Consider the following 25,637-nt stretch of genomic DNA (forward strand, 5'->3'; position numbering starts at 1 on the left):
AGAGCTAGGATAGTTCTTTATGCATAGGAAGCATTCCATACATGTTGACTGAGTGGAAATTGGGTCATTTTTCTTTATTTGGGGGATGTGAGCAGGAAGAAAGAGCAATTTTCTCATCATATGGTACTTCCAACTTGGGCAGACATGGGAAACCAAAAGCAATAAAAAAAAAAAAGCTATTGACATAGCTATAAATAAATAAAAATGCTAACATTTTTAGTTCTGCTTTTATGTTTAAGAATGTTTTGATTAAGGAGGAAAAATATAGTCATTTCATAATTTCCTATATTATAATAAACCAGGTCACCTTTTCCTACACTGTGTCATACTACATTATGTTGTGTTATTTGCTATGGATTCTTTTTCTAGCTATTGATATTGGTTTTACAATACTGATTACATGGTTTCTTTCAACTCAAAATAAATACCTTTTAAAACTAAAATTTTCCTAGGCCTTGAGCCTAAAATATGTGTTTATGATCAGTACATACATCTCTTATTTCTGTCATGTATAGGTTTCAAATTGTAGTTGAACCTGATTATGAAGGTGGTATTGATAGAAAAACATTAAAATTCTATTTTAGGCTTTCAGTGATATAGTGAGAGAGATGAATGGTATTGTAGATAGAAGAAAAATAGATCTCTGTCCTACTGATAAGTGACCCTTGTAAAGATTGTGGTCTAATAACATAGAATTGTTTTTGTGGATCTAGGTCTCAGATCATTACTTAAGATTTTACATATAGAATTTACAGAGTTGGGGCCATTATCCTGGAGAATCAAAGCTCTCTTTTTCTTCCTTCTTACTGGTTGGGCTCTGTCTCAGCATTTCTATGAATATTTCCTAGATTTTAACTCTATAGGAAATTTTTTTTCCTCTGAGATTTGAACAAGTAAACTAATCTTTTCTCTTGACTTGTAACTCACTGATTCTTAAACTAATTATGACTTCCAGGACTCTGCCCCTCTGTATGTGCTAATGAGGAAAACTATTTTCTTTGTCATTTGAATCACTGTACGTGTAGTATGTTACCTAGGCAGAAAAGGGTGATTTCAGGACAGGGTTGTGGTCACAATGCTGCTTAGTTTTGCAAAAGCAAGAGGACAAAAATGCCTTCTGATTTGAGCCTGTATGACTTAAATCCTTCTCTAATTACATTATTGACAAAAACCCATATTTTTAAAAAATATTCTAAGTCAACCCTAAGGTAGATTTGGCCATTTAAGTTCGAGAGCTTCTTCAAATCACAGATCATTGTTTGTTTAGGGCTCATGTTAGAATCTTTATTCATGGAAAAATAGGAAAAAGCTGAAAGGACCCAGCTGGATTTTCGATCCTGAGTAGAATCTATAAACCCTTTGAATTCTCAACTGAGAAAATTTGATGCGGTTGTCACAATGAGAGAATAAATATGGAACCCCACAATGCTGGGCTTGCAATCACTTTTATTCTATTGAATTTAACACATAATGAAAGGCAAGCATACTCTAGTGGACAAAGAGCTGAAACAGTAGTTTCTAACCCTTGGGGTCCTGAGCCAGTTGAGCTGGTAACAACGTTGGAGAATACTACTTAAGCCCCCTTCACCTCAGTTTTTTCATCTACAAAATGGGTATTAATATATGCCTTTTCTTATTTTAGAGGGGAAAAATTGCCATGTTAAAATAACTATAGAAATGAATAAAAGAAGATACTTGAAATGCTTTCAAAAACAAGGTCAGTCTTCTATCTCTTTTCAGGATTGCTAATAAAGAAATTAGCCAATGTAGATAAAGCCAACCACTGGATGATAGACTCCTTTTTTCAAATGTCTTTTCCCATCCAGAGCCTAGATATATGGCAGAGCCCATTGGATCTATATAGAACCTTACCGCAGTGGCCCCAGCCTATCCCCCACCTGCCCAGGTTTTACCAGGATTGCTTCTTCCCAAAATCTCAGTTTAAACTCTTCCAGGCCCCTGGTTATCAGATGGACATGGTGTCATACACTTTTTTGATGAGCTGGAGGTTACCAACTACAATCCTTGTAGATGGGAACCACTAGCTTACTTGCCCTGATACCACACTCTAAGGATCATAGAGCCTTATTGCCTTTTCTGCCACTATACCCAAAATCTGTTTGCTTTCTGTTAACACTGTAGCCAAATTCTCTTATATGTCATTTCCCCCTAAAGGAGCTTTTTGAAAGAAAAGACTATATCATTTTCTTCTATTTGTATTCTCAATATTTAGCATTTAATAAATGCTTTCCCATTCTAGTCCAAGTATGTTATTTTGTTCCATGGTTAAATCTCAACAGGAATTGGACTCTTACCTCCCCTTATCAGTAAACTATCATCAAACACAAATTATTTTTGGCAACAATTCATCTGGCCTGAGTAATAAAGGTGAAAAGCTGCTTAAGCTTTCTTTAGCCCCATAATCATGCAGACCTTCTTCATATTAAAGAGACATTAAAGGGACACCTAAATTCAGAATCTTGTTACCTATTTCAAAAATTTTTTGCATCTGTTTTCATTCTTTATTATGACGCTAAATGCTATGTAAAGCTGTTCTGTTTGATAATCTTAATGGCTCAATTTAAAGAGACTATTTGGCTGACCAGGAGAGGCTGCAGTTTAAAATGTGCTTAAATAATACAATGTTTAAATTAGAAAGAATTTTAGAGATAATCTATTCAATTCCTCAGTTTACTGATAAGGAAATAGAAGACCAAAATGTGGATCAGGAATTTAGAAAGTGGCAGAAATATAGTTATTTGATCTGATTTAGTATATTATTATCTTGATCTACTCATTTGGTGGGAGATAGTTTCTTATGTCTGCCTTCAGCTTAAGCTCTCATGTTTTCCTATTTCACTGAATATACTAAATGTCCCAGAATACAACCCAGAGTAGTTGTAGGTTCTGACTTACCTTCTGTCCCTTTTTAAAAACTAATGACAGATGAGTAATCTCCCTATTGTACACCTGTTCTATTCAGACAACAATCTTTTCCACAACTGAAAAGTTCTTTTAAACATTGCAGGTGCTGGGTAAATTCAGGACACAGTAGGTTTTGTTTTGAGAAGGCATAACTTGAGAGCAGACAAGGCCTTCACAAACTCTGTCCTACAGCAGACCACATTTTTACAGTCACACAACTGACTGGAAGATGCACATAATACAAGACCCCACTACTGTGCTTATGGGCATTTGATGAAGTAGAGCAAAATTCTGTCTTCTCAAATGGGTATCTCCCATGCATATGTCAAAATTGGAGAAGATTCCTTGAAAGTATCCAAGTGTAACAATAGGAATAACAGGTGACTTTTGGATTATTAATAACAAATAAAACAAAAGTATAAAATATAATGTAACAATAACAACACATTTTCCTCTGTACATGAATATGATATACTACTGGAAAGAGATGAACTTTAAATATGGTAAAAATGATAGAGATAAGCACCCTGAATCATGGTAATAGTAGTAGTGATAGGATATTCATGCTGATTTTGGGATATCTCTCATCAGACTTCTTCATGACTAATAACTTGCATTCATGAGATAATTGTTAAAGTCAGGGTTATTGTCTATAGCCACTGAACAGAACCCAAACTATATTGGAATCAAATGCATGAATGTGTGCTAATTGGTGCTATGCTTTCCCAACTTATTACTTTTGTTAATTCGTTCAACATTTATTAAGTTCCCTATTACTGTGCTAGATACTAATAAGACAAAGTTTAGAGCAGGCATAACCTGTTCCGCTCCCATGGACTTATAGTAGGTCATAGCTAAGCCCATAATTGTAGCAACTTACTCTTCCCCCAAGGTCATAGAGTAAAAAAAAAAAAAAATTTGCATTCTTTATGTCTGCCTGTCTGGTTCATTTAATGACTTCAGTCAAGCAGCAGAATACACTGTCCAGTGACTTTTATTAATAGGTTTCATCCTTTCTAATGCCTGTCATATTCATTAAAAATAATTTTTATTCCTTAGTCTACATAGTTTCATCATTTTATTGTGAGGGCTCCAACTAAATGAGCTTCTGGCAATTTGATGAACAGCGTCAGGGACTCACTGAATCTGGATTACTTCTCTCTGTGCACAGAGATCTGATTTAGCTTAGTTGATCACTCCCAAGATCTGGTGAATGAGAAGTTGCCACCAACTCCACTAAGAGTATTTTCTGCTTTGCTTGAATATTAAATCAGAAGAGAATTTGTTGTCAGTAAGACTGACCATAATGAATTCTTCCCATAGGTGATAAGTGAGAGACTGGTCTTTCTTCTCTACTCAGTAGCACTAATTGCTACTCTTATTGGTTATTAGAAAAGATACTAAAGAATTCATGTAATGAATCCAAAATTTTCTTCACCTGCCTAAACCAGAGTTTGAGAATTAAGTCTTTTACCCCTGGCTGTGGCAGCTGCAAGAGGGAGCTGTATATTTCAAAAAGCAGAGAGTGATTGGAAACTGAAGTCTTTTTGTCTAAATATTGTTAACAAGGAGGAGAAAGTTAGGGAGAACTGACGGTCTATTTTTTGGAATGCCCTTATTTGTTTAGGAAGCAAAGGATGTTATGATTTATGTGAAAGGCATCCCTTCCCACTTTCTTTCTTCAGCATTCTTATTGTTTCCATCCATAACTACTTCCCCAAATATAGCTTGTTGATTAGAATAGTGGTTTTCAATTTTTTTTGATCACACAGTCCATTAGTAAAACAAACAAAAAAACCCTTTGAATATGGCCCTTACCAAATATAATTATTTATAAATTACACACATGGACAATTGTACTAATACTTACACATATGTAGATTATACAAAAATGGAATTTTAAAAGATTGAGACCAAGGTTAAATAATATCTGATCATAAAGGCAGGGGAGTTTTTTTAAGTGGAAAATTATATGGTTAAATTAGAAAATTCACTTTAGCAATGGGATGGAGGATGGATTGAAGAGCAGGAGACTTGAATGGAGGTGTGAGACAATAATAAGGTGATTTCAATAGTCCAAGAGGTGATAAAAGCCTGAAATTGAGAGGTGATTCCCTTGGTAGATAGAAACGAATAGATGGAGAGATGTGTAAATAGAAATGAAAGATTTGGCAATTGATAGGATGTGTGGGATGAGGGACAGTGAGTAGTCAGGGACAAAACAAAGGTTTATCTTTGTTTTCCTTTACCTTAAGTAAACCTGGATCAAAAGAGGGCCAATGGAATTTATGGAGTAGGGAAGTAACATAGTCAGATGTGAACTCTAGTAATGATAGTGCCTTTAACAGCAATGGAAACATTCAGAAGAGGGCCAGGTTTTGGAGAAGTAATGAGCTCTATCTGACTTTGCCATGTCTGTACAATATAAAGTTCAAAACCTTCCATAGAAAGTTAATTTGTGTGAGATTTTAAGTTAGGGAAGAGATTAGGACTGGACATATAGATCTGGGAATCATTTGCACACAGATACAGTACTTATAAAGTCTTTACAAGAAAAACTAGACAGAGAGAAGAAGACCAAAGACAAAGCTGTAAGGTATACCTGTGATTTGGGGGCATGATAAGGATGCTAATAGAGCAAAGAAAATTGAGGAGCAGCCAGATAGATAGGAGGAGAAACAAGAGAGAGCAGTATCATCAGAAAACAGAGAGAAAACCACTGTTGATGATGGGAGTGGGGAGGTGGGGATGATCAACAATGTCAAGTACTTCAGAGGGTTCATGAAGGATAGGAACTGAGAAAAGGCATTCTCTCCTCCCTCCATCTCACAGTCTCTCTCATCCTTTGAGATGTGGCTCAGAACCATCTTCTGCATGAAATCTTTCCTGATCCCCCCAGTGCTGGTGCGTTCCCTTCCATAAAAATTTCTATGTATCCCCTTTGTCTGTGTGTGTACAATGTGTGTTCGTATATGCATTTGCTATCTGTAATTTTATATGTCTTTATTGGTTCCTCTGTTAAAATATAAGTTCATCAAAAGTAAGGGTTATTTCATTCTTTGTACATATACTGGCACACAATAAATACTTAATGAATACTTGATGACTAGTTGTTTTGTTTGTCTGAGAAGTCAGAGGTGACCAAGGGATTGAGAAACTTGAAGACTGGAAGGATGGTGGTAACTTCAGTGGAAACAGGGAAGTTTGAAAGAATGGTGAGTTTAAGGTGAACGAAAATGTAATCCCAGCCAATTGTGCCTATTGCTCTTTACTCGTCTGATTTGCTGTTTACTCTTTCCCAGTGAAAAATGAAAAGTAGAGAAAGCTCTACTGAAAGAGCTGAGATGCTTCTGAGGAGTATCTATAGCAGCCAGGAGATGATGGATATGGGCACATAGGACTTTTAGAGAGGTGGGGAGATTTGGTTTGCAAAGCTGCTGGTGGTGACTGGATTGAGTGAGTTAGGTTAAGTACCTGGAGGAGCCTATGCCTGATGCAGCCCAGGAAGGCTGGCAATGGGATTACCTTCAAATTGAAGGAGCATTGAAAAGAATAGTGTAGTTGTGTTGGAGACAGGCCCAAGGTGGGGAGGGGAGACATGACCCATTCTTGTTGTCTTCCAATCAGTTAATCACACACCCTTTGGAGTCATTTTATGACCCTTTAGAGTACCTCTGCCCCTACTTCAGAGACCGATGGGTTAGACATTAAGATATGGCTTGTCCACTGCCACCCCCTTTCAGTTTAAACTGGCCCCAAACTGATAACTCTACTGTCTGTAATACTGCACCGCCTACAACCTTTCACCCTCCTTTTGTTGCCTCATGTACTTTATAAAGTGAAAAGAAATAAACCAAAAGTTGCTGATTTTTGAAATGAAAAGTTTAGTAGTTTCACTGAGAGATTAAGGAGAGAAGAGATTAGAACAAACATAGAAAATATCTTGGCTTTTGGACTCAGCTTCTATTGGAAAGCTTAGAGAAACATGGAAGGAGTTTAAAAAGCTTAAAACTATATTTGGATGAGTATATATAGGTTCTGTTTTAAGAAAAATTATTATGTGAACATTTGAGTTTACAAAACAGACAATTGAAAGGATAATCATTCATATGGAAAAAGATTCACTCTGAGGATCCTTTTTTAAAAAGTCAAAATATGACATTATTTTTTTTAAAATTCAATTTATAAGCACCTTTTTTTGAATACATCTCTCTTTTTTTTTCTTTTTTCTTTTCTTTTTTTTTTGTGGAGACAATTGGGGTTAAGTAACTTGCCCAGGGTCACACAGCTGAGAAGTGTTAAGTGTCTGAGGTCACATTTAAACTCAGATCCTCTTGACTTCCAGGCTGGTACTCTATCCACTGTGCCATCCAGCTGTCCCATCCAGCTGTCCCAGTACATCTTTTTTTTTTTTTAAGCAAACCTGTGGCATCTTTATTGATTTAGTCTCCTTAGTCAACTCTGGCATAGCATAAAGCAGGAATCAATTCCCATTCTACAATTGCATATTGAGTTGTATTCTTTGTGATTATTGAAAAATAAGGGAAATATGTGATAGTAGCTCAGGGAAATACAGTACCAAAATACTTGGTGCCTGCATTCTAGAGATGCAATGTAACAAGTTCTCAAAATACCATCCCCACGCTCACAAGCCGACTTCTTCAAGATCTTCCTGATATACCATTAAAAACCATCTTATATACATTCAGGGGAATTTAACTTCAGGGTGATGAAACTTTCTCTAGCCAATTTTTCCAGTCTTTCCCTGTGTGTCACTGTGTGACCCTGGGCAAATCACATAATCCCAACTGCCTGACAATAAATATATAGGCAATAAACTAGTTAAATCAAATGGTTTGTGTATATATATATATATATATATATATATATATATATATATATATATATGTAGGTAGGTGGTAGGTATTTTAGGTTCTTTGGTACTTAAATGGATATTTTATTGGATATGGAGGAAAGGGATCAGAGTTTAAATCCTTTCTGTACTATTTAGTACCTGTGTACCTTCAGTTTCTTAATTTTTCTAAATCTCAATTTTGTCATCTGTAAAATTATGGGTTCAGAATATTATCTGAAGTTCCTTCCATATTAATTCTATAATACTTTTAAGAAATGCAGGTCATAATCCATCCATGCCTTCTCATCTGTGGTAGCACAGTGGATAGAGCACCAGGCATGAAGTAGGAAGTCAAATCCAGCCTCAGACACCTACTAGATGTGTGACCCTAAGCAAGACACTTAATTTCTGTTTGTCTCAATTTCTTTATCTATAAAATGGGAACAATAATAGCAGCTACCTTTCAGGGTTGTTGTGAGGATCAAATGAAATAATAATTGGAAAGTGCTTAGCAACATGCTTGACACATAGTAAATTTTATGTATAGATATATATGTGTGTGTATATATCTTTGCTAAAATGATGATTTGCCATAAAAGATCTATCCTATGTTCCTTAAGTTTTTCTTAAAGTCTCTTATATTTTATGGACACCTTGTGGCATTCATCCTCCAGTCAAAGTGCATGAACAGTCCTTTTTTCAACTATATCTTTCCTAGATCATATCCCTTATGCTACTTCCTGTATGAAAGTCATTATTGGTAATGCTGCAATCTACTTATACCTACCAGTCTTTCTATCAACCGTTGGGTCATCTGCAATTTTCATTCTTTAGAAATTGTGACATTCTTAATTCATAGCAATACAATATCCCCAGGAGAATACTGGTATTAAAAAGAGAAGCAATTTAGGATGTAAAAAATACTGTACAATTTTCCAAATGAATTCCAGCCTATATTTTTCTTCTCATTCAGTTCTAGGCCTAGTCCATTATGTTCCAAAAAAAAAATAGATGGATAGGTAGATAGAAAGATAGATAAACAGACACATATATGCATAAATATATATATATATGTTGTTCTGTCATTTCAGTCATGTCTTACTCTTAATGACTCTATTTGGGATTTTCTTAGCAAAGATACTCAAGTGGTTTGTCATTTATTTCTCTAGCTCATTTTACAGAAGTGGTATTGAAACAAGCAGGTTAAGTGAACTTGCACAGAGTCACACAGGTATTAAGTGTCTGGGGCCAGATTTGAACTCAGGAAGAGAAATCTTCCTGACTCCAGGCCCAGCATTCTATTCACTAAACACTCCTCCACTTCCATCCCTCACATATGCTATGTCAGTACATATTAATATACATATATATATTTAATTATGATATATATAACTCAATAACATCTAATAGCATATTATATTCTGATCAAATGTCATTATTAAAAGACTGAGAGGAAGTTTTCCTTTATGGACAATATATGGGAAGATATGAATAAGAATTATACAGATAAAAAGGCAATCTGTCTATCAGTGAATATATTCAAATATTAAAGTACATCTTCTTCTTCCTCTTTGGTCACTTCCTTTGCAATTTCCTTGCATAGACTATGCCCCTGTGGAATATCTCCTTTGGAGCCCCACTCTTCTGATTGATGACTATCTCTCTCGAAAGCAATTTCAGAAAAGTTCCAACCGTGTTTCAATTCACTCCCTTCTCTCTGACCCCCTCTTCTATAGCCTTCTTCCTGACTGCCTCATCATCTTTCCTTTCTTCCCTATTATACCTTCCTCCCCACTCCCCAGTTCTGGAACCATGATCAAATCAACTCTACCATTGTTCCTCGATGGATTTCCTTCTGGAGCCTCTCACTTTTCTGTAACTTTCTATGTAACCCTTTCTGGCAACTCATTTGTTGGTTCCGTTATTAAAATGTAAGTTTCTTGAGAGTAGAGACTATCTACTTTTGTTATTCTCACTGTTTAGCATAGTACTAGTATATATTAAGTCTGTGTATTTCATTCATTCATCTTTCCCTAAGCTCTCCATAGAAAATCTACCATCCATCCTAAAGGTTTTTCTTTGGTTCTTTTGATATTTCATGGTGATGAATCTCTTTGATTTGATTTATTTAGGCTATTCCTTAGAAGTCTCAGAAGGCTATTGCTCAAGGCCTTTTGAGTTTACCCAGACATGCAAATGCTTACCTCACTCCCTCCTACTCCCACAATCTTTTTATACATACAAAATGAGAGGAAATGGATGGATTGTACTTTGCAATTATTGGAAGGAATATCCACATTCAGAAGAATACAGCACTATTGAAGTATCAAAGTTTGTGGGGGGGGGGGTTGGGGAGTGTGAGGGAATGTGGGTATGGGTGTAACCAGCTGGGGGGAGCTTGTGAGCCCTTGTAGTCTCACTGGGTTGCTGTGGTAGTGTTGTCTGACTTACCACATGTGCAATTGAGGCGCCTTCTCTGTTGGACCACCAGATATGTTTTGTTTCCTCAAATCCTACCTCCTCTCTTAGAAGTTATTTATTTTGTTTTGTTTTATTTGAAACACAGGAAAAAAACCTGAGTCAGTCTTACTAAGTTGGGAACTTTTATTTCCCCATAATGTGCTGATTTTACATTGCTGCTTTCTTTACCCCAAAAGGGAAGGAATCCCAAGGATATATAAGTTTTGGATCCCTTTGAAAGGATTTGTGAAAATCTAACATTAGCCCCTTCATTTTGCTCCCTTCCTCCTTTTCCCCTTTCATCCCTTCTCCCTTTTCTCCTTTTTCGCCTTTCCTCTTTATCCTCTTCTCCCTCTACCTCTCCTCTCCCTCTCCTTCCTTCCCTTCTTTCGCCTTCCCCCCCTCTTTCTTACAGCCTTTTGGTTCAGTTTCAGCTGAACCAAACTCTTTTCTAGGAAAAGAGAATTTCCTTTTTCTCTCTTATCTTGTCTAAACATTAGCTGAAATATAATAAACAGTGAAAGTGAACATTTAGGAAAAAGACTAAAGCTTCTTGACCTCTTTCCCTCCCATTAAACAGCCTGGAAAGAAGCAGGTAATTTAAAGTCAGTAAATAGCCTATAATATATATGACTTCTCCTAGAAGAGAAGAAGCAAGGAAGGAAAAAGGATGCTACTGTCCCTCTTCCTGACTAAGGCAAGAGTAGCTGACAGATTTTCCCTCAGTATACAATTCACACTCTGATTGCCTTCATGTCCTCTGTGCCCAAGGACCATTTTAGCTGATTGTGTTGGCAACAGTGGTTCCCAAATCTCTTTCTCATTTTCACTCTCACTCTTGTATTCTATGGCCCAGATTTCAGCAGAATGTGTGGGATGTTTTCCAGGGAAACTTCTAAGGTTAAGATCATACTTCCCACTCATGGCTTCTCAATTCCTGTTTGAGGTCTGTTGGTCCCTACCCCAACAGCACTCCTCCTTTCACTTGTGCTATTCACCATTTCCAGCAGCTGCCCTTTTGATTTCATTAACAGTAGTCCTTCAAATCCCACACCTAATCACACAGCTAATTTCTGAGGCCACATATCTAGACCCAACACTCTATCCACTGGGCCATCTAGCTATGCTAATTATAATAATAACCAACATTTATGTAGCCCTTACTATGTACTAGGCACTGTACTAAGCAATTTACAAATACTATCTCATTTGATCCTCAATAACAATCTTGTTTCGAAGTGCCATTATTATCACCATGTTACAGATGAAGAAATTGAGGCAAACAGAGATTAAGTCGCTTGCCCAGGATCACACAGCTGGATTTGACCTCAGGTTTTCATGACTTTAGTCCTGGTGCTTTATCTACTGTACTACCTTCTGCCCCATAGAAAGGGTACTCAAGCAAGATTGTTGTGTATAGGTCACTTAGCTGTGACTTAAGTGACCTCCTTCATCTCGATGTTGAAGGAAATAGTGATAGAGTCTGAAGGACTCTAACCCCACCTGGTTGATCATTTTTATGTCCTTATATGACCAAGTATGTCAGCCTCAGCCTTGAGCTCACTGGGAAAATGACCACAGTGCAAGAGCTATGACCCATCTCCACATGGGCCAGTTAAATCTTGGAGACAGCTTCTTTGCTTTTAAGAGAAAGAAACAGCTTGATCTAAATGGGAGTGTAGTGGGGGAGGCATGGAAAATCCTGGTAGATGATAATCCTATTATAGGTAATCAGGGAAGAAATTATAAAAGAAATAGTCCTTGACATGAGTCTAGAAAGAAGTTTAGGATTTACATTCATGGACAAGATAGGAATTGATATACTAGGTAGGTAGATTAACATAAGTATAGCACTAGGAAAAAGTATGATATGTTAAGGGTATGGGTCAGGTTGGAACAGAGAGCTTCTAAGGGATGAATTTGGATTTGTTAAGCTGTAGGGAGCCATGTAAGAGTTTTTTCAGCAGCCAGATAATATGATAAAAAGAGTAATTTTGGAAATTCAACTGTCTGTAGGAAAGACTGGAGCTTAGAAGACTTTTAGATTTTAGGCAAATGATAATTAAGGTTGAGTATGGGACAGAGGTTGCAGAAATTTAGAGGATGGATTTAATCAAAAATACTTTTTAGAAAAGGACCCAAAAGATATTTTTAATACATAATTTTATTTAGCACATGTAAAAGTGTTTTAAGATCTAAAAATAAATGACTCCTTAAGCATACTGAGGTAAATTCTATGGTTGGGGATTTCATCTTCCATCTCCTCCTCACTCCCTTCTGGTATGCAAATTATTAGTCAGCTATTACATAACTTAACTGTCATAGCCAGGATTTCTAAGTTAAACAATTTGCATTCCAACTACTGCTAACATTTTTATCTTGTCTAGCCAGAAATGTTAGTGAATTGCAAATTCATATTTAAATTATGGATTAAATGGATCCCCATTGATGTCTTATAAATAAGCAATGGAAATCCTAGAAATCCTGTCATCTGGAAGCATTGTTATTTCTAGTTTGGTTTTTTATTGTCATTGTGTCTTTTCTGGAAGGAAGGAAGTGAGGAGAGATGAGAGATCTGATACCTTTTTCTAGTTGACTCGGGTTTATTCTAAACTTCAAGGCTATTTGAGGTTATAGACTCCTCAGAAGTTGATTCCTAAATGTCCAGTGACTTTTTTTTTTTTAAAAAGACTATTAGTAATGATTTGTAATATGCTCTTTGTTAAAAATAAACAATCTTTTACCCTAAAATCAAGTCATTGTCCTCAGTCAGTCCAGCTGTACTGAGGGGATAAGCTTCTTTCTGAATCTTGTTCTGAGTTGTGTCAAAAAGACAGGAATAGAACAAGCTTGGGACTCAACTTCTTCTCAAGGTCCTGAGCTTAAAAACTCAGTCCAAGAAGCTTGAGGGATAATGGGAGTAGCCCCTTCAAGGGCAGGAATTAAAATACTTGTCAAATGAAAGTTGTTTCTTTTTCCAGCCACAAAAATAAAGAAAACTCCAGAGTTGCAAATTTAAAATATGTGCAAAGATTTTTTTTCTATTGTTCATATAATAAAATAGTTCATAGCTTTAGAGCTGGAAGAGGCCTTAAAAGTCGTTTAATCTAACTCCTTCATTTTACTACTGAGGAAACTGAGGCTTGAAGAAGTTTTAATTTGGGGTAGCTAGGTGGCTCAGTGGATAGAGCACCAGCTCTGAAGTCAGGAGGACCCGAGTTCAAATGAGACCTCAGACACTTAACACTTCCTGGCTGTGTGACCCTGGGCAAGTCACTTAACTCCAGTTGCCTCAGCAAAAAAAAAAAAAAAAAAAAAAAAAAAAAAAAAAAAAAAAAAAAAAAAAAAAAAAAGTTAATTGACTTGCCCAAGTCACACAGATATTAATGGACAGAAGCAGAATTTTCTTCTTCTGATTGCAGATTCAGGTCTTCTGATTGCAAATTCAGTGTTTATTCTTCTATACTCCCTTTATTACAGTACTGAGGTCACAGTTTAGCTGACCTACCTAAATGTGATTCTTGTCTTTCATTGTTGGGGTATGGGTTCTTTAGAGAAGGCAATCTCCCCCCCCCCAAAAAAAAAAAAAAAAAAACACTACCACAAAGATCTGTAGGTGGTTGATAGGGCTGTCAACAGTTTCTCTTCCTAATTCCCAAACAAAACTTAGAGGTGTCATTATCTTTGTTTTTATCATTCTTCTGTATTAATGTTTATACCTACACATGCCCAGTCTTTCCAGGGTTGGTTAAGTGGGCAATACAGAGCTTTGGGAGCAGAGTTAAAGAAGAAGAGTTTCTGAACAAAACAAGACAATAGAAGCAGATACGACCAACTCAGTTTTGACCAGAAAGTAGTATTGTGCACTAGGGAGAATTTTTAGGCTGCTTTTTTTTTTATCTCCACTCAATTTTTTTTAAGTTGATTATTTGTTCATATACAAGTAGGAAATTTTGGAAAACTATTGGCCTTTTCCAATAGGAAACACAATCAAATACTGTAACAATTTGTAACAATTCCAGTGGCAGCAGGTCAGTGTTTCTCTCTATATTGTGGTTATTTTCTATGTAAAGAATAAAATATCACACTTGAATCTAGTTGTAAAACTGGCTAGTGTTCCATGAGCACCCCTTACCAGTTATCTTGTTTTTCATGAATTTATCATTGCATGCTCAGATTTCTCCCAAAAACAGAGAAGGAAAGAGTTTGCATTTCAGCCAAGTCTGCTGCAAATTTCTTATCACATTCCTCCACTTGGCTCTTTCTCACCTCCAACCAAAAGAGGAAGTGAAAAAGTGTAATGTGTTTACCCATCTGGGTTCTGAGTTACTGAGGCTACTTACTTCCAGACTTGCCACATTTGCCTGCCAGGTGAGAGAGCAATAGGAAAGAACATTTAGTTCCAGGTAAAGTATACCTGAAAGACTGAGAAAGGAGCCACACACAAGTGCAAAAGAAGTGGATTTTTGTTTGTTTGTTCATTTTAATGGGATATCTTAAAGAAAAACATAGTGGGTGGGAGCTATTCCATAGTTCTTCATTCTTGTCTCAGTTGTGTTTATAAGGCTAGGAATGGAAGTAATTGCAACACTTGACTGACTGGGAAAGCTTTGGTCTGTCACTAAAGCATCAAAGCCACAGAAAACCTGTCAAGTCTGTTCAGTTTGATTTGTAATAGTAAGAGTATCTGTGTAACTTAAGCTGGAGCTGGGCCATACTTGGGCAAGAAGGACTTGCCAAGCTTTTGGTGAAAGAAGGCATGTGACAGAAGTAAGGGGGGGACTGATCTGAAGGGAAGGGAAAAGGTATAAAGAATTGAAGATTTCATCAAAAGAGAGAAGATTTGAGCAAGAGTTTCCACCATTCAATAAAAAGATAGATGAAGGGGAAGAATGAGAGAGAGTATTTTGGGAGTTTGCAAAGGTGGGTATCTTCATAGTAGAAATATTTTATTAAGCAGAAATGGAGGAAGGACATAAGAGACTGGAGGGACATTTAGATAGGCAGTTCTGGCTTCTAAGTCTCCATAGTGTATTGGTAGGTGGAGTCAAGGATGTTTGGACAAGGAAACCCTTTGAAGCTTTTCTCTTGTCCTCCTGAGTTGGACCTGGTCCCCTCCCCTCCATAAAGCCATTAGCTCCTGGTGCCAGCCCTATCTCTGGTCCATCTCTAGTGGTTCCATTTGGTGCTTTCACAGACCTCCTGCCCTGAGGGATGGGGGATGATTTATTGGGGGGAGACATCCTTTAGAGGAGGAGAGTTGGGAAAATAGGGAATGGGAAGCTGTTAGTTTGCTAGTATAGTGGCCAGACCATTTCAGAGATAGTTCTGCATGACAAAGAGAAGAAGCAAGTTTTGCCTTTGATGTGCCTCCCGCTGGTCCCACACACCTGCCTGTTGGCTTTCTAACCACCCCCCCCCAAATCCCAAGCCTCTTCTGAGACTGAAGAAGAAATCACAAGAGGGGGTGGGGAAGAGGTTGTATCCCAGCTTCCCTGTGGCCAGCTCAGGGCCATCTTCCTCTCCCGTGGCCCTGGGACTCAAAAGCTGCCTCACCTCAGCGACTTCTGACCCAAAGCACCTGCTGCCCTCTCCCGGAAGGCAGAGATCCAGAGCAGCTGGAACAGAATGGTGAGAAGGGGTTGGGGGTGGGGGGTGTGTAAAAACCGAAGGTGTGAAGGGGTCCTGGGAAGAAGGCTTCTCGTTTGGGGATGTGGAGTCATGGCCTAGAGGAAGGCAATGGGGGTAGGGGGAGGGGAGGAGGGGAGTGGGAAGCAGAATGATTGTGGAACTTGTTCCAAGTAGGGAAGACGTGTAGGTTCTGGTACTTTCTTGAGTCTGACTTGGCAAAGGGTTTTGGTTTTTTTGGGGGGGTAGATCTAGAGAGAAGGCAAGGTGCAAATGTCACTCATTAGGGAGCTCCAAAACTTGCCATAAGACAGGTTGTACTGCTTCTTAGAGCAGGACCCATTTCTGCTGAGGGTAGTCTGGGCAAGCCTGCAATTGTTGGGATCACATTTTTCAGAATGCTCCACAGAGGGCCCCAGAGAGCAGAGGATGGAAAAATTGGACCTCATAAGAGGGAAAACCCAATGCTATATATGCTTATGTATAGGCAATGTCATATACATGCGTGTGTATATACATATGTGTAGGTACATCAATGTGTATATGTACTCTGTGCATCTATATAGATGTATATGTCCATTATATGCACACATATTCACATGTGTGTATAGGCATGCATGTATACATATATGTCCTAGAAGTTTTCATGCACCTTTAAACTTCACTTTTAAACTTTAGGTTATGGATGCACCAAGACTTCTAGCACATCTTGTATATGGAAAAATACATACACAAACATACACACACCCCTTTCCACATATCCCAAGGCATGCACACTTCTATCCTTTTAAAGAAGCTGCTTTGTGAAGATGAAAAGGATCCCAATTTTTCTTCTGTTTTCTTAAGTTGAAAAATATTTATGGGCTGAAAAGGGAGGAAAAATTCTATTTTGGAAGAGAGGTTATTAAACTTCCCTGTCTCCTTCCTTGAGTGGTCTTGTTAGGAATAGCTCTATACTGTATTAGAGATATGACATGGGAATGGATGAGAGATCTCTGGCAATTTCTTTGCAGTGGAAAGAATACTGCATAGAAACAGCTCTCAGGTCTGCCACATTCATAGCTTTCCCCTCTCCATTCTCTTTTCTCAACCTGCCATCATTCCCCCTAAGTCAAACACGAGGTAGCATTTCTTCATTTCTGGCTGCAATATGAGGGACAAAGACTTCAACCAAGGTTCCTGAGTTACATAGAGGAAAGGATTGAGGCAACAGATGCCTTCTAGAGTGGTCTTCCAGGAGAGGGAAAGATTGAAAAGACCTCATTTTCTTTGAGGGCAGCAGGATGCAGCTCCAGAACCAAGTGTTTTTGTATTACAGGCTCTCTTCTCCTCCTCCTCCTCCTTCCCCTTCTCTTTTCTTTCTATTCCTTTCTCTCCCTGTCTTTGCCTACTTATGTTGCCCTCCACAGATTCATTCAAACTTCTTTTCTATTTTCTCTAGGGAACCCTTTCTTGGAAACTGTCAGTCCCAAACATTTCCCCAAGACATCGGAGTGGGGCGACACCTAGGATGCCAGGGATGCTGCTGCTATTCTCCACTGCTCTGCTTTCCAGCTGTGTTCAGCTACTTGCAGAAGCTAATTCTTGGTGGTAAGTGAAGTGATAATAGAAGTCTACAATTCTTTTTTTTTTAATTGTTAACTTAGTCAAGATACAAAGAAAAGGAAACAAAGAAAAGTCAAGATACAAAGAATAGGAAAAAAGATTGTATAAGAAATTGTAAATTCTTATGTGTAATTTTTAAAGCGATATATATGCATGTATATACATACATATGTATGTGTTATGTGTGTATGTATAACTCTCAAATTTAGCAAGGCAGTAATAGCTAGCTGGTGCCATAGTGCTCAGAGCATTTGACCTGGAGTCAGAGAGACCCCAGTTGAAATTTGATCTCTGACACTTACTAGTTGTGTGCCCTTGGACAAATTAATCTCTATTTGCCTTGATTTCCTCATCTGTAAAATGGGGATAAGAATAGCATCTATTTCCCAGGGAGAACCAAACAAAATAATATTGTTTAGCACAATTAAATGTTTAGCACAATTTCTGGTACATAACTGCCATATAAATGTTAGTTATCATCATCATCATCATCATCATAATTTATGCCCCTTTTGTACTTTTTTTCCTTATGTTCATTTTTAAAATGTTTTATTTCTGTTCTTTTTTTATGTGTCTCATTATACAATAACCTACCTTATGCCCAGCTATAGGAATTATCCCTTATATACATACATATATATATTCACACACATATACATACATAATACATAGATGTGTATATGTATGCAATTATATATATATACATGTATATGTATCTATAAATTAATACATTAGCTGCTTTTGAGGATGTAAAGCTCTTTCTGCACTTTTACTCTATACCCGCTCTGCCAAGAAGTGAGAAGTACATTTCATCATTGATCTTTTAAAGTCATAATTAGTCACTGCTTTGGTTAGAGTTTTGAGGTATTCTTTCTTTTTTAAAAAATGATTTTATTTTTTATTTTTAAAAAACAGAAAAGGAAAATGTTATGAGCCCAACAGGACATTAGGAAGGACTCAAAATATATAACAATAAATTTCCATTTCAAGAAAGCATATATGATAATAGAAGAAATTATATTCATGAGTGTCTTTTTTTTTTTTTTTGCTTCCTTGTAGGTTATTCTTTTGCACTCTGCTGAGCACTTTTTACTTCATTCTTTTTTTCCCTTAGCATTCCCTGCATGAGACACTCTTTCAAAAGTTGTTTCCCCTTAGATTATTATTTTAGTCATTGTGTAAGTGTTTCTCTCTTGTTCCTCATCTTTTACTCAGCATCACTTCAGAGAAATCTTCCAGTTATGAAGCATAAGGATTGTATTGATGCTATCCACTTAGTTCTACCTCTATCCTCATTGGCTTGGGTCCAATTCTTTAGAAAACATTTCCTCTTAGCCAAAGTAACCATCTTAGCCTAGGTTCTTGTACCTTTTCAGATTCTCTTCTGCTTAGTGAATTTTAGGGACTTTTCCTTTTTTTCTCAAATCAACAAACCGAAGCTCTTTTCCTCCCTCATAATTAATTCATACAGAGACCAAATATTAATGAAAAAGAGAGGGAGGCTGTTATTCTTTTTAATCCTTTGTTACTGGCAGATGAAAGGGCTACTATATGGGATTCTCAACTCTACTTTATCTCATCTATGAACTTCCCATTTTTATTCAGATAACAAATTCATTGTCTTTCCTTACTTCCTTGAAATTTACATCCGATGACTGAGGCCAATTCCAGTGATCTTCTGATGAAGAGAGCCATCTACACCCAGAGAGAAGCCTGTGGGAACTGAATGTGGATCACCTTTTTGTTTGCTTGCATTTTGTTTTCTTTTTGATCTGATTTTTCTTGTGCAGCAAGATAATTGTATAAATATGTATGCATATATTGGATTTAACCTATATTTCTACCATGTTTAACATATATTGGATTACTTGCCATCTAAAAGAGAGGGTAGGGGGAAAGAGAGGGAAAAATTTAAAGCACAAGGTTTTGCAAAGATCAATGTTGAAAAATTATCCGTGCATATGTTTTGATAAAAAGCTGTGATTATTTTTCTACAGCAAAATAACGTTTTGGTCAGGTATACTTATTGTGTATCTAATTTATATTTTAATATATTTAACATCTACTGGTCATCCTGCCATCTAGGGGAGGGCGTGGGGGGGGGTAAGAGGTGAAAAATTGGAACAAGAGGTTTGGCAATTGTTAATGCTGTAAAGTTACCCATGTATATATCCTGTAAATAAAAGGCTATTAAATTAAAAAAAAAAAAACAAAGTGAAAAAAAAAAGCTGTGATTAAAAAAATAATAAAAACAACGAAAAAAAGAAATTTACATCTAATAGGAAAGGAAGCAGAAGAGCTATCATTCTTATACATCAGAAGTAGGGATGATGAATCGAGGGCTGGAGGGAGTGAAGTGTAAACTCAAATTTACAGGTAGAAAATGACATTTTCTAAAATGTGTTTTCTTGAAAATTTACAGGTAGAAAAATCTCTTCTTTGTCATTTTTCTTATAGGTCTTTGGCCATGAACCCAGTGCAAAGACCTGAAATGTTCATCATTGGAGCCCAGCCTGTATGTAGTCAACTGCCTGGGCTTTCCCCTGGCCAGAGGAAGCTTTGCCAGCTCTACCAGGAACATATGGCATACATTGGCGAAGGAGCCAAGACAGGCATCAAGGAGTGTCAGTATCAGTTCCGGCAAAGACGCTGGAATTGCAGCACTGTGGACAACACTTCTGTCTTTGGGAGGGTCATGCAGATAGGTAAGGAACAAGGTGCCTAAATAACTTCACGAGCCTGGTCTAGATATCCAGACAAATCTGAGGTATATGTAGCTAACCTCGCTCAAGATTGACACAAAGGGAACTCAGATCCTGTTTATGTTTGGAAGAAGTAGGCAAGAAGGAGGAGTTAGGATTCATTCAATCTTCCCATTTTGTAGATGAGGAAACTGAGGCCCTAAGAGAAAAAGCATCTTATCTAAGACCACAGAGCTACTAAGTAGGAGAGCCAGGAATAAAACCTCATGTCTTTTGATTCTGATCCAGTGCTACATTTTATCTGTTAATATGGTGTCATAGAGAGTATTACAGGTTAGTGAAGGATATGTAGGCCAAAGATAGATAGATAGATAGATCGATAGATAGATAATAGGTATAGATATATAATATTAAATTTATCTCTAGCCCTATGTCACTGACCTGAGGGAGAGGCCCAGAAGACATTGAGTTCTACTGGAAATCCTCCTACTGCCTTCAGTGTCTGCTCTCTGGTGCCTCCTTTTGGAATTCTGAATATGTATAGCATTCTTGTCTATCTCATAGAACAGTTTGAAGGAAAGGGAAATTGTAATTTATTGGTTATCCATAATTGTCATTAACTTACCCTAGGTTGGTTGACCCTAGCTTTTTTGTTTGGAAACAAAGAGGATGGAAAAGGAAAATCTGTGATAGAATGAAAAGACACCTCTTCCCTTCCTCCAGTTCTCTCCCTTCCACTGCAGCTCAAGGATGCATCAGTTGTCCCATTGCTTGTGATAGAGGTGTGATCTGGGGTTTAATTGTGTTGATTCCTTTTGAAATGCAATTCTCCCCCTGGCAAGAAATTGAGAAATCCGGCAGTGCTATACTACAGGGTCCTATCCTCAGGACCATAAAGAGAAGGTGTTAAAAAGCAGTATTAGCTTTTGCTGGCTTCTACCCAGACAGTTTCCCACACCAGTAACTGTGTCAGTGGCAGTAGCTTATGCTAGGAATTAGCATATCATGGTGCCGCTGGGTTTTAGTGATTTGATGCTACTGATTTAGGAAGGTTAGAACATTAGGCTCTGAGAAGGCGCTTCAGTTATCCTTCTCCTCCTGCTTCAGTACTACAATCTTCTTCCCCCAATCTTTTCTTTACTCACATACCCCAAACTGATTAAAAAGAAGTTGGAAAAAAGCACACTTCTTTCTATGCACCTTTCCTGCTTCCTTCTGCAACAGGTTAAGATGAGTAAATAAGAGTGTGGAAGTCTTAGAAGTCAGTTCTTCCAAAGGAGACTCTTGGAGAGTGAAGATTTTATTCATGTCAGTAGAAAAAGTATACTAGTTCACCATTTCTTGGTTCTTCTTTATTTCATTTGTTCATTCCCCTATCTTTAACGTATAGCTCCCTTCCCAAGACTTCATTTTGTCAGAGGAATCAGTCTGGTTTTGTTGGGTGGGGCTAGTGGGAATGGAGATTTATGTGAAGTCAGCTTTCCATAGAAGAATAATTTTATAAAATAGAGGGTAACATACAGTTGTTTTTTTAAATCCCACCCTACCACCCAAAGTGGAATAAAAAACTTAACTCCCTTACACTTCTCTATTAATATCACTGTGGTATAGTGGAAACATTATTGGACTTAAGAGTGTGAATAAATTTGAAATAGATTCATCCTCTAACTGTGTGACAATGAGCAAGTCGTATAACCCCTCTGTGCTTCAGTTTCCTCATCTATCAAATGATGATGATAATTCCTATGATGCTGGGGGGGGGGGGGGGAGAAAGTGTTGTTATAAAGACCAACTTAGATAATTTTGTAAACTGCTCTACAAAGCTCAAAGTGCTATATAAATGTCAACTATTATTTTCTCATATGTGCCCTCCTTTTTCCCTTTTTCCCTGCAAAACAGTACTAAGACTTAGGTCCTTGGAGAAATTATCCTCCCTTTCTATTTAGTAGTAAGTAACATAGACAGAACACTATTAAAAAACCTAGAGTTTTCATCTTAACTCTAAACCTTATTATCTTCATCTTTAAGATGAGAGATTGACCTAGACAATCTTTGTAGAGCTTTTACATCTAATAATGTTTAACTGTTATTCCCAGATTATAGATCTAATTACTCCAGATCAACCCCCTTCTCACTTTTCTCCAAGTTGCAGAAAAATATGGCCATTAGGAGGCAGCAGAACAATGGAGAGTGGCCCCCACTTTCTGCAGTTGGAAGGTGAATGGTGATAATTTTGGCAGTTTGAATATAGATCTACAATGTAGCCAGTTTTTTAAGTTACTGTTGGGCAAAAGGCAAACCCAATGGCTCGTCATTCTGGCTTTCATTCATAGGGCAAGTAGAATTGTCTGAAATTTTAAAAAATGGTTGTTTTCAGAAGTAGTGTGAATGGTAAATTACTAGTTCTCAAGTCTTCCCTGAAGGAGGTAGGACTATCATGTACTCACTTGGAAACTCTTCATACATTGAGATGAGTCCATTTATATATTCTCAATATGAGAACAATTGTTCCTTTGTCAGGGGAAGCTTTGGAAATTAGCATTGTATCTTGTACAAACTCAGGATTGGCTCTTAGGGAAATGGAACTGAGTGAACTATTCAGAACAGAACCATAACTTCCTTACTCATTCTTCTGAGTTTCTCAGACTCTCCCAGGGGCTGTAGGTTGCCATCTTCTCAGTCTGATCTCCTAAATTCCACTTTCATGGAACAAATTCCCTGGACAGGGTGGAGCCCCATTGCTGACTCAGAGGGAAAAATCCTAGTGGTTGAATCTTAAGAGCTGCTTCCTGAAATCATCAGGGTTTTTCTTGGCTCTCTGTCGGCCCCGGACTGACCAGAACCTGACCTTTGCTTAACGTAGGGAAATTCAATAGCTCCTAGTGGTTTGGTGTCAACTCTTACTATATCCTCCTTGCTTCTTGGGAAACCAAGAAATAGGGTCAGGGAAAAAGTGGAAAACGTTAGAATGGCTTCTCGTTGACCATAGAACTTCGTGCCTCTTCCTGTCTTTTATCAGGTAGTTGTACTTAAGAGATTCAGAATAAAGCAGCGGGGATTATAAGAGGTATTGACCCCTTATGAATCACGATAGAATAGAGATGTATAAGAATTCCACTTAATTTAATTTATAAAGTTTTAAAATGATTCAGTGTTCTGGGAAAGGGTCCTGGGAAGTAGTCTGGTTATTCACTGGGGCCAAACTAAGGATGTAGTAGACAGTGTTGCCATTATGGCTGTGGTCCAAGAATGCTCCAGTCAGGGTAGAAGTAACTTGTACTTGGAAACTAGTAGAGAAATCAGGACTTTGTCTCAGGGCACTGAAATTTAGGGAGTACAGATCACATCTTGAATTATAGAGTTGATTGAGACCTTTACATCTGTTTTTCCCCTTCGATTTGCTTGGCCTATGGAGAGAACCTTATTATCATCTGTCCTAATTCACTTTCTTATCTATTCTCAGTTACCATCCTGTTGAATTATAATAATAATTAAAAGATGCATATGTAGTGGTGTATAGGGGGGTACATAAGTGAAGGATTGGGCCTGGAATTTTAAAAAAATGTAATATTTCTTAGCCCATTATTATCCCTACTTATCATGTCCTGCTTATTCATTGAATAATATTTCTTAATATTTAAATAATGTTTAATAATTATTTATAATATATAAAATATTTAATAAATAACATTTCTTAATATTCCTTCAGTTCATTACCATGTCACCACCTGAAAATTCTTCATACACTGAAATGCAACTATTTGTATATTAACAAGACACAGCCCTACTCATCACAACGGCATTGCAAGCTAGTGTTTGATGTACTTGTATAAACCAGGTCATAAGAGCTTCTTCGGAAATGGGAATTTCATTTGGAGTTTCAGAATTTGTTCTACTTAGCTTCCCTTAGAGTTCTTAATCATTATGCTTTTTTCATTTATGATGGGAAGGGAGGAAAGGAAGAGCTATGTCCAATAGTGCAGGATCCACTATTTAATGAAAGAGTTCAGCCTCCCTCATCCTTTCTCTTCTTTCTTTTAGGTAGTCGAGAGACGGCTTTCACATATGCTGTGAGTGCAGCTGGTGTGGTCAACGCCATTAGCAGAGCCTGCCGAGAAGGCGAGCTTTCCACGTGTGGCTGTAGCAGGACTTCCAGGCCCAAGGATTTGCCCCGGGACTGGCTGTGGGGTGGCTGTGGGGACAACGTAGAATATGGCTACCGCTTTGCCAAGGAGTTTGTAGATGCTCGGGAGAGAGAGAAAAATTTTGCCAAGGGCTCGGAGGAGCAAGGCCGTGTACTTATGAATCTGCAAAATAATGAGGCTGGACGCAGGGTAAGAGAGTTCCACAGAGATGATAATAATTAAGTAAAAATATACCCCAGTATACCTCAGGAGAAATGTGACTGAAATAAACTGTCCTCTCGGATTTGCTGGCAGATTCTTTCTCTTTCAGCTGTAAGATATGTGTCAAAGAACAGGGCTTTGGGTCTCTAGCTAAGTCCTTGTAGTGAAACTAAAGCTGAATTAATGAGGTGAAGTTTCCTGGAAAGTAATAAATTTGAAAGTTCAGCATTAGCTCACTGATAGAAATATAGTTGAACCCAGCTTTCTGAAATGAATTCCTAAAATCGATTTTAAAATAATCAGTTCATGGTTTATATTCCCCAAGGTAATCTTGACATTTAAGGGAATCCTATTGTGAATTCATTTCTAGAATGGCCACTCCTAATAGTTTTTGTGTAATTCAAAATGTTCAAATATTTTCTTGGACATGGCAAGTTAAACTGTATTTCTACAAACTAGGTAGGTATACCAGGGCTACTAGTATGCTATTGGGTAAAATTCAGTTTTCCCAATACCTTTTCTCAGTTCAAATCACCAGTTTGAATCTATTTTGGTTCAGATGATATAGGTCTAGTTTATAATGATATAAGAAATTGTAATCTTTGGCCTTGTCTCAGATCATCCTTTATTATAAATTAAATCAATGAGATCACAGTTGATTCTAGCCCTCCCTAAAAATGACCTCTCAACCAAAGAAACCTTTTTAACTTACATCCTCCCAGGAGTTCACCTGTATTCAAACTGCCCATTTGGCACAAGAATCTTCAGATGTGGAAGCCTGAGTGCTGAGAGCAATTAAAGGGATAAATTCTTCAGCTAAGAGCACTTGGCTCCTAGAAAGGAATTAAAGACTTAGAAAGCTATTTCTGCCTCATGACTTGGCTTTTAGCTAATGGGACGGTGCCTCCTCTCTTAGAATCACAGATCTTGAGCTTTCAAAGTCTGAGATTCTTGTCCTCCTAGCAATGGAATAGAAACAACTGCTATGTCAGATATAAGCTTGACCTATCTTCTGCTGGCTCCTCATTTTATTGCCCTTAATTGTTTATTTGTTTACACCAGGTTGTTATCTCAGCAGGGTCTTTCCTTCTTTCTGTCTTCTTTCTCTTCTAGCAC

At 37.5% G+C, this 25,637-nt stretch overlaps 1 protein-coding gene across 1 annotated transcript in view; it reads left to right on the forward strand.

Moving 5' to 3' along the window:
• WNT5B (Wnt family member 5B) overlaps positions 1-25,637 on the forward strand; it is a 137,700-nt gene that overhangs the window by 107,631 nt on the left and 4,432 nt on the right. The window contains exons 2-4 of the mRNA XM_023504645.2: positions 17,310-17,458; positions 19,931-20,178; positions 24,217-24,509. Coding sequence (XP_023360413.2) covers positions 17,310-17,458; positions 19,931-20,178; positions 24,217-24,509 — 690 coding nt within the window. The remainder of the gene's footprint in view (positions 1-17,309; positions 17,459-19,930; positions 20,179-24,216; positions 24,510-25,637) is intronic.

This window comes from Sarcophilus harrisii, chromosome 5 (assembly GCF_902635505.1).
Source record: "Sarcophilus harrisii chromosome 5, mSarHar1.11, whole genome shotgun sequence".
NCBI lineage: Eukaryota > Metazoa > Chordata > Mammalia > Dasyuromorphia > Dasyuridae > Sarcophilus > Sarcophilus harrisii.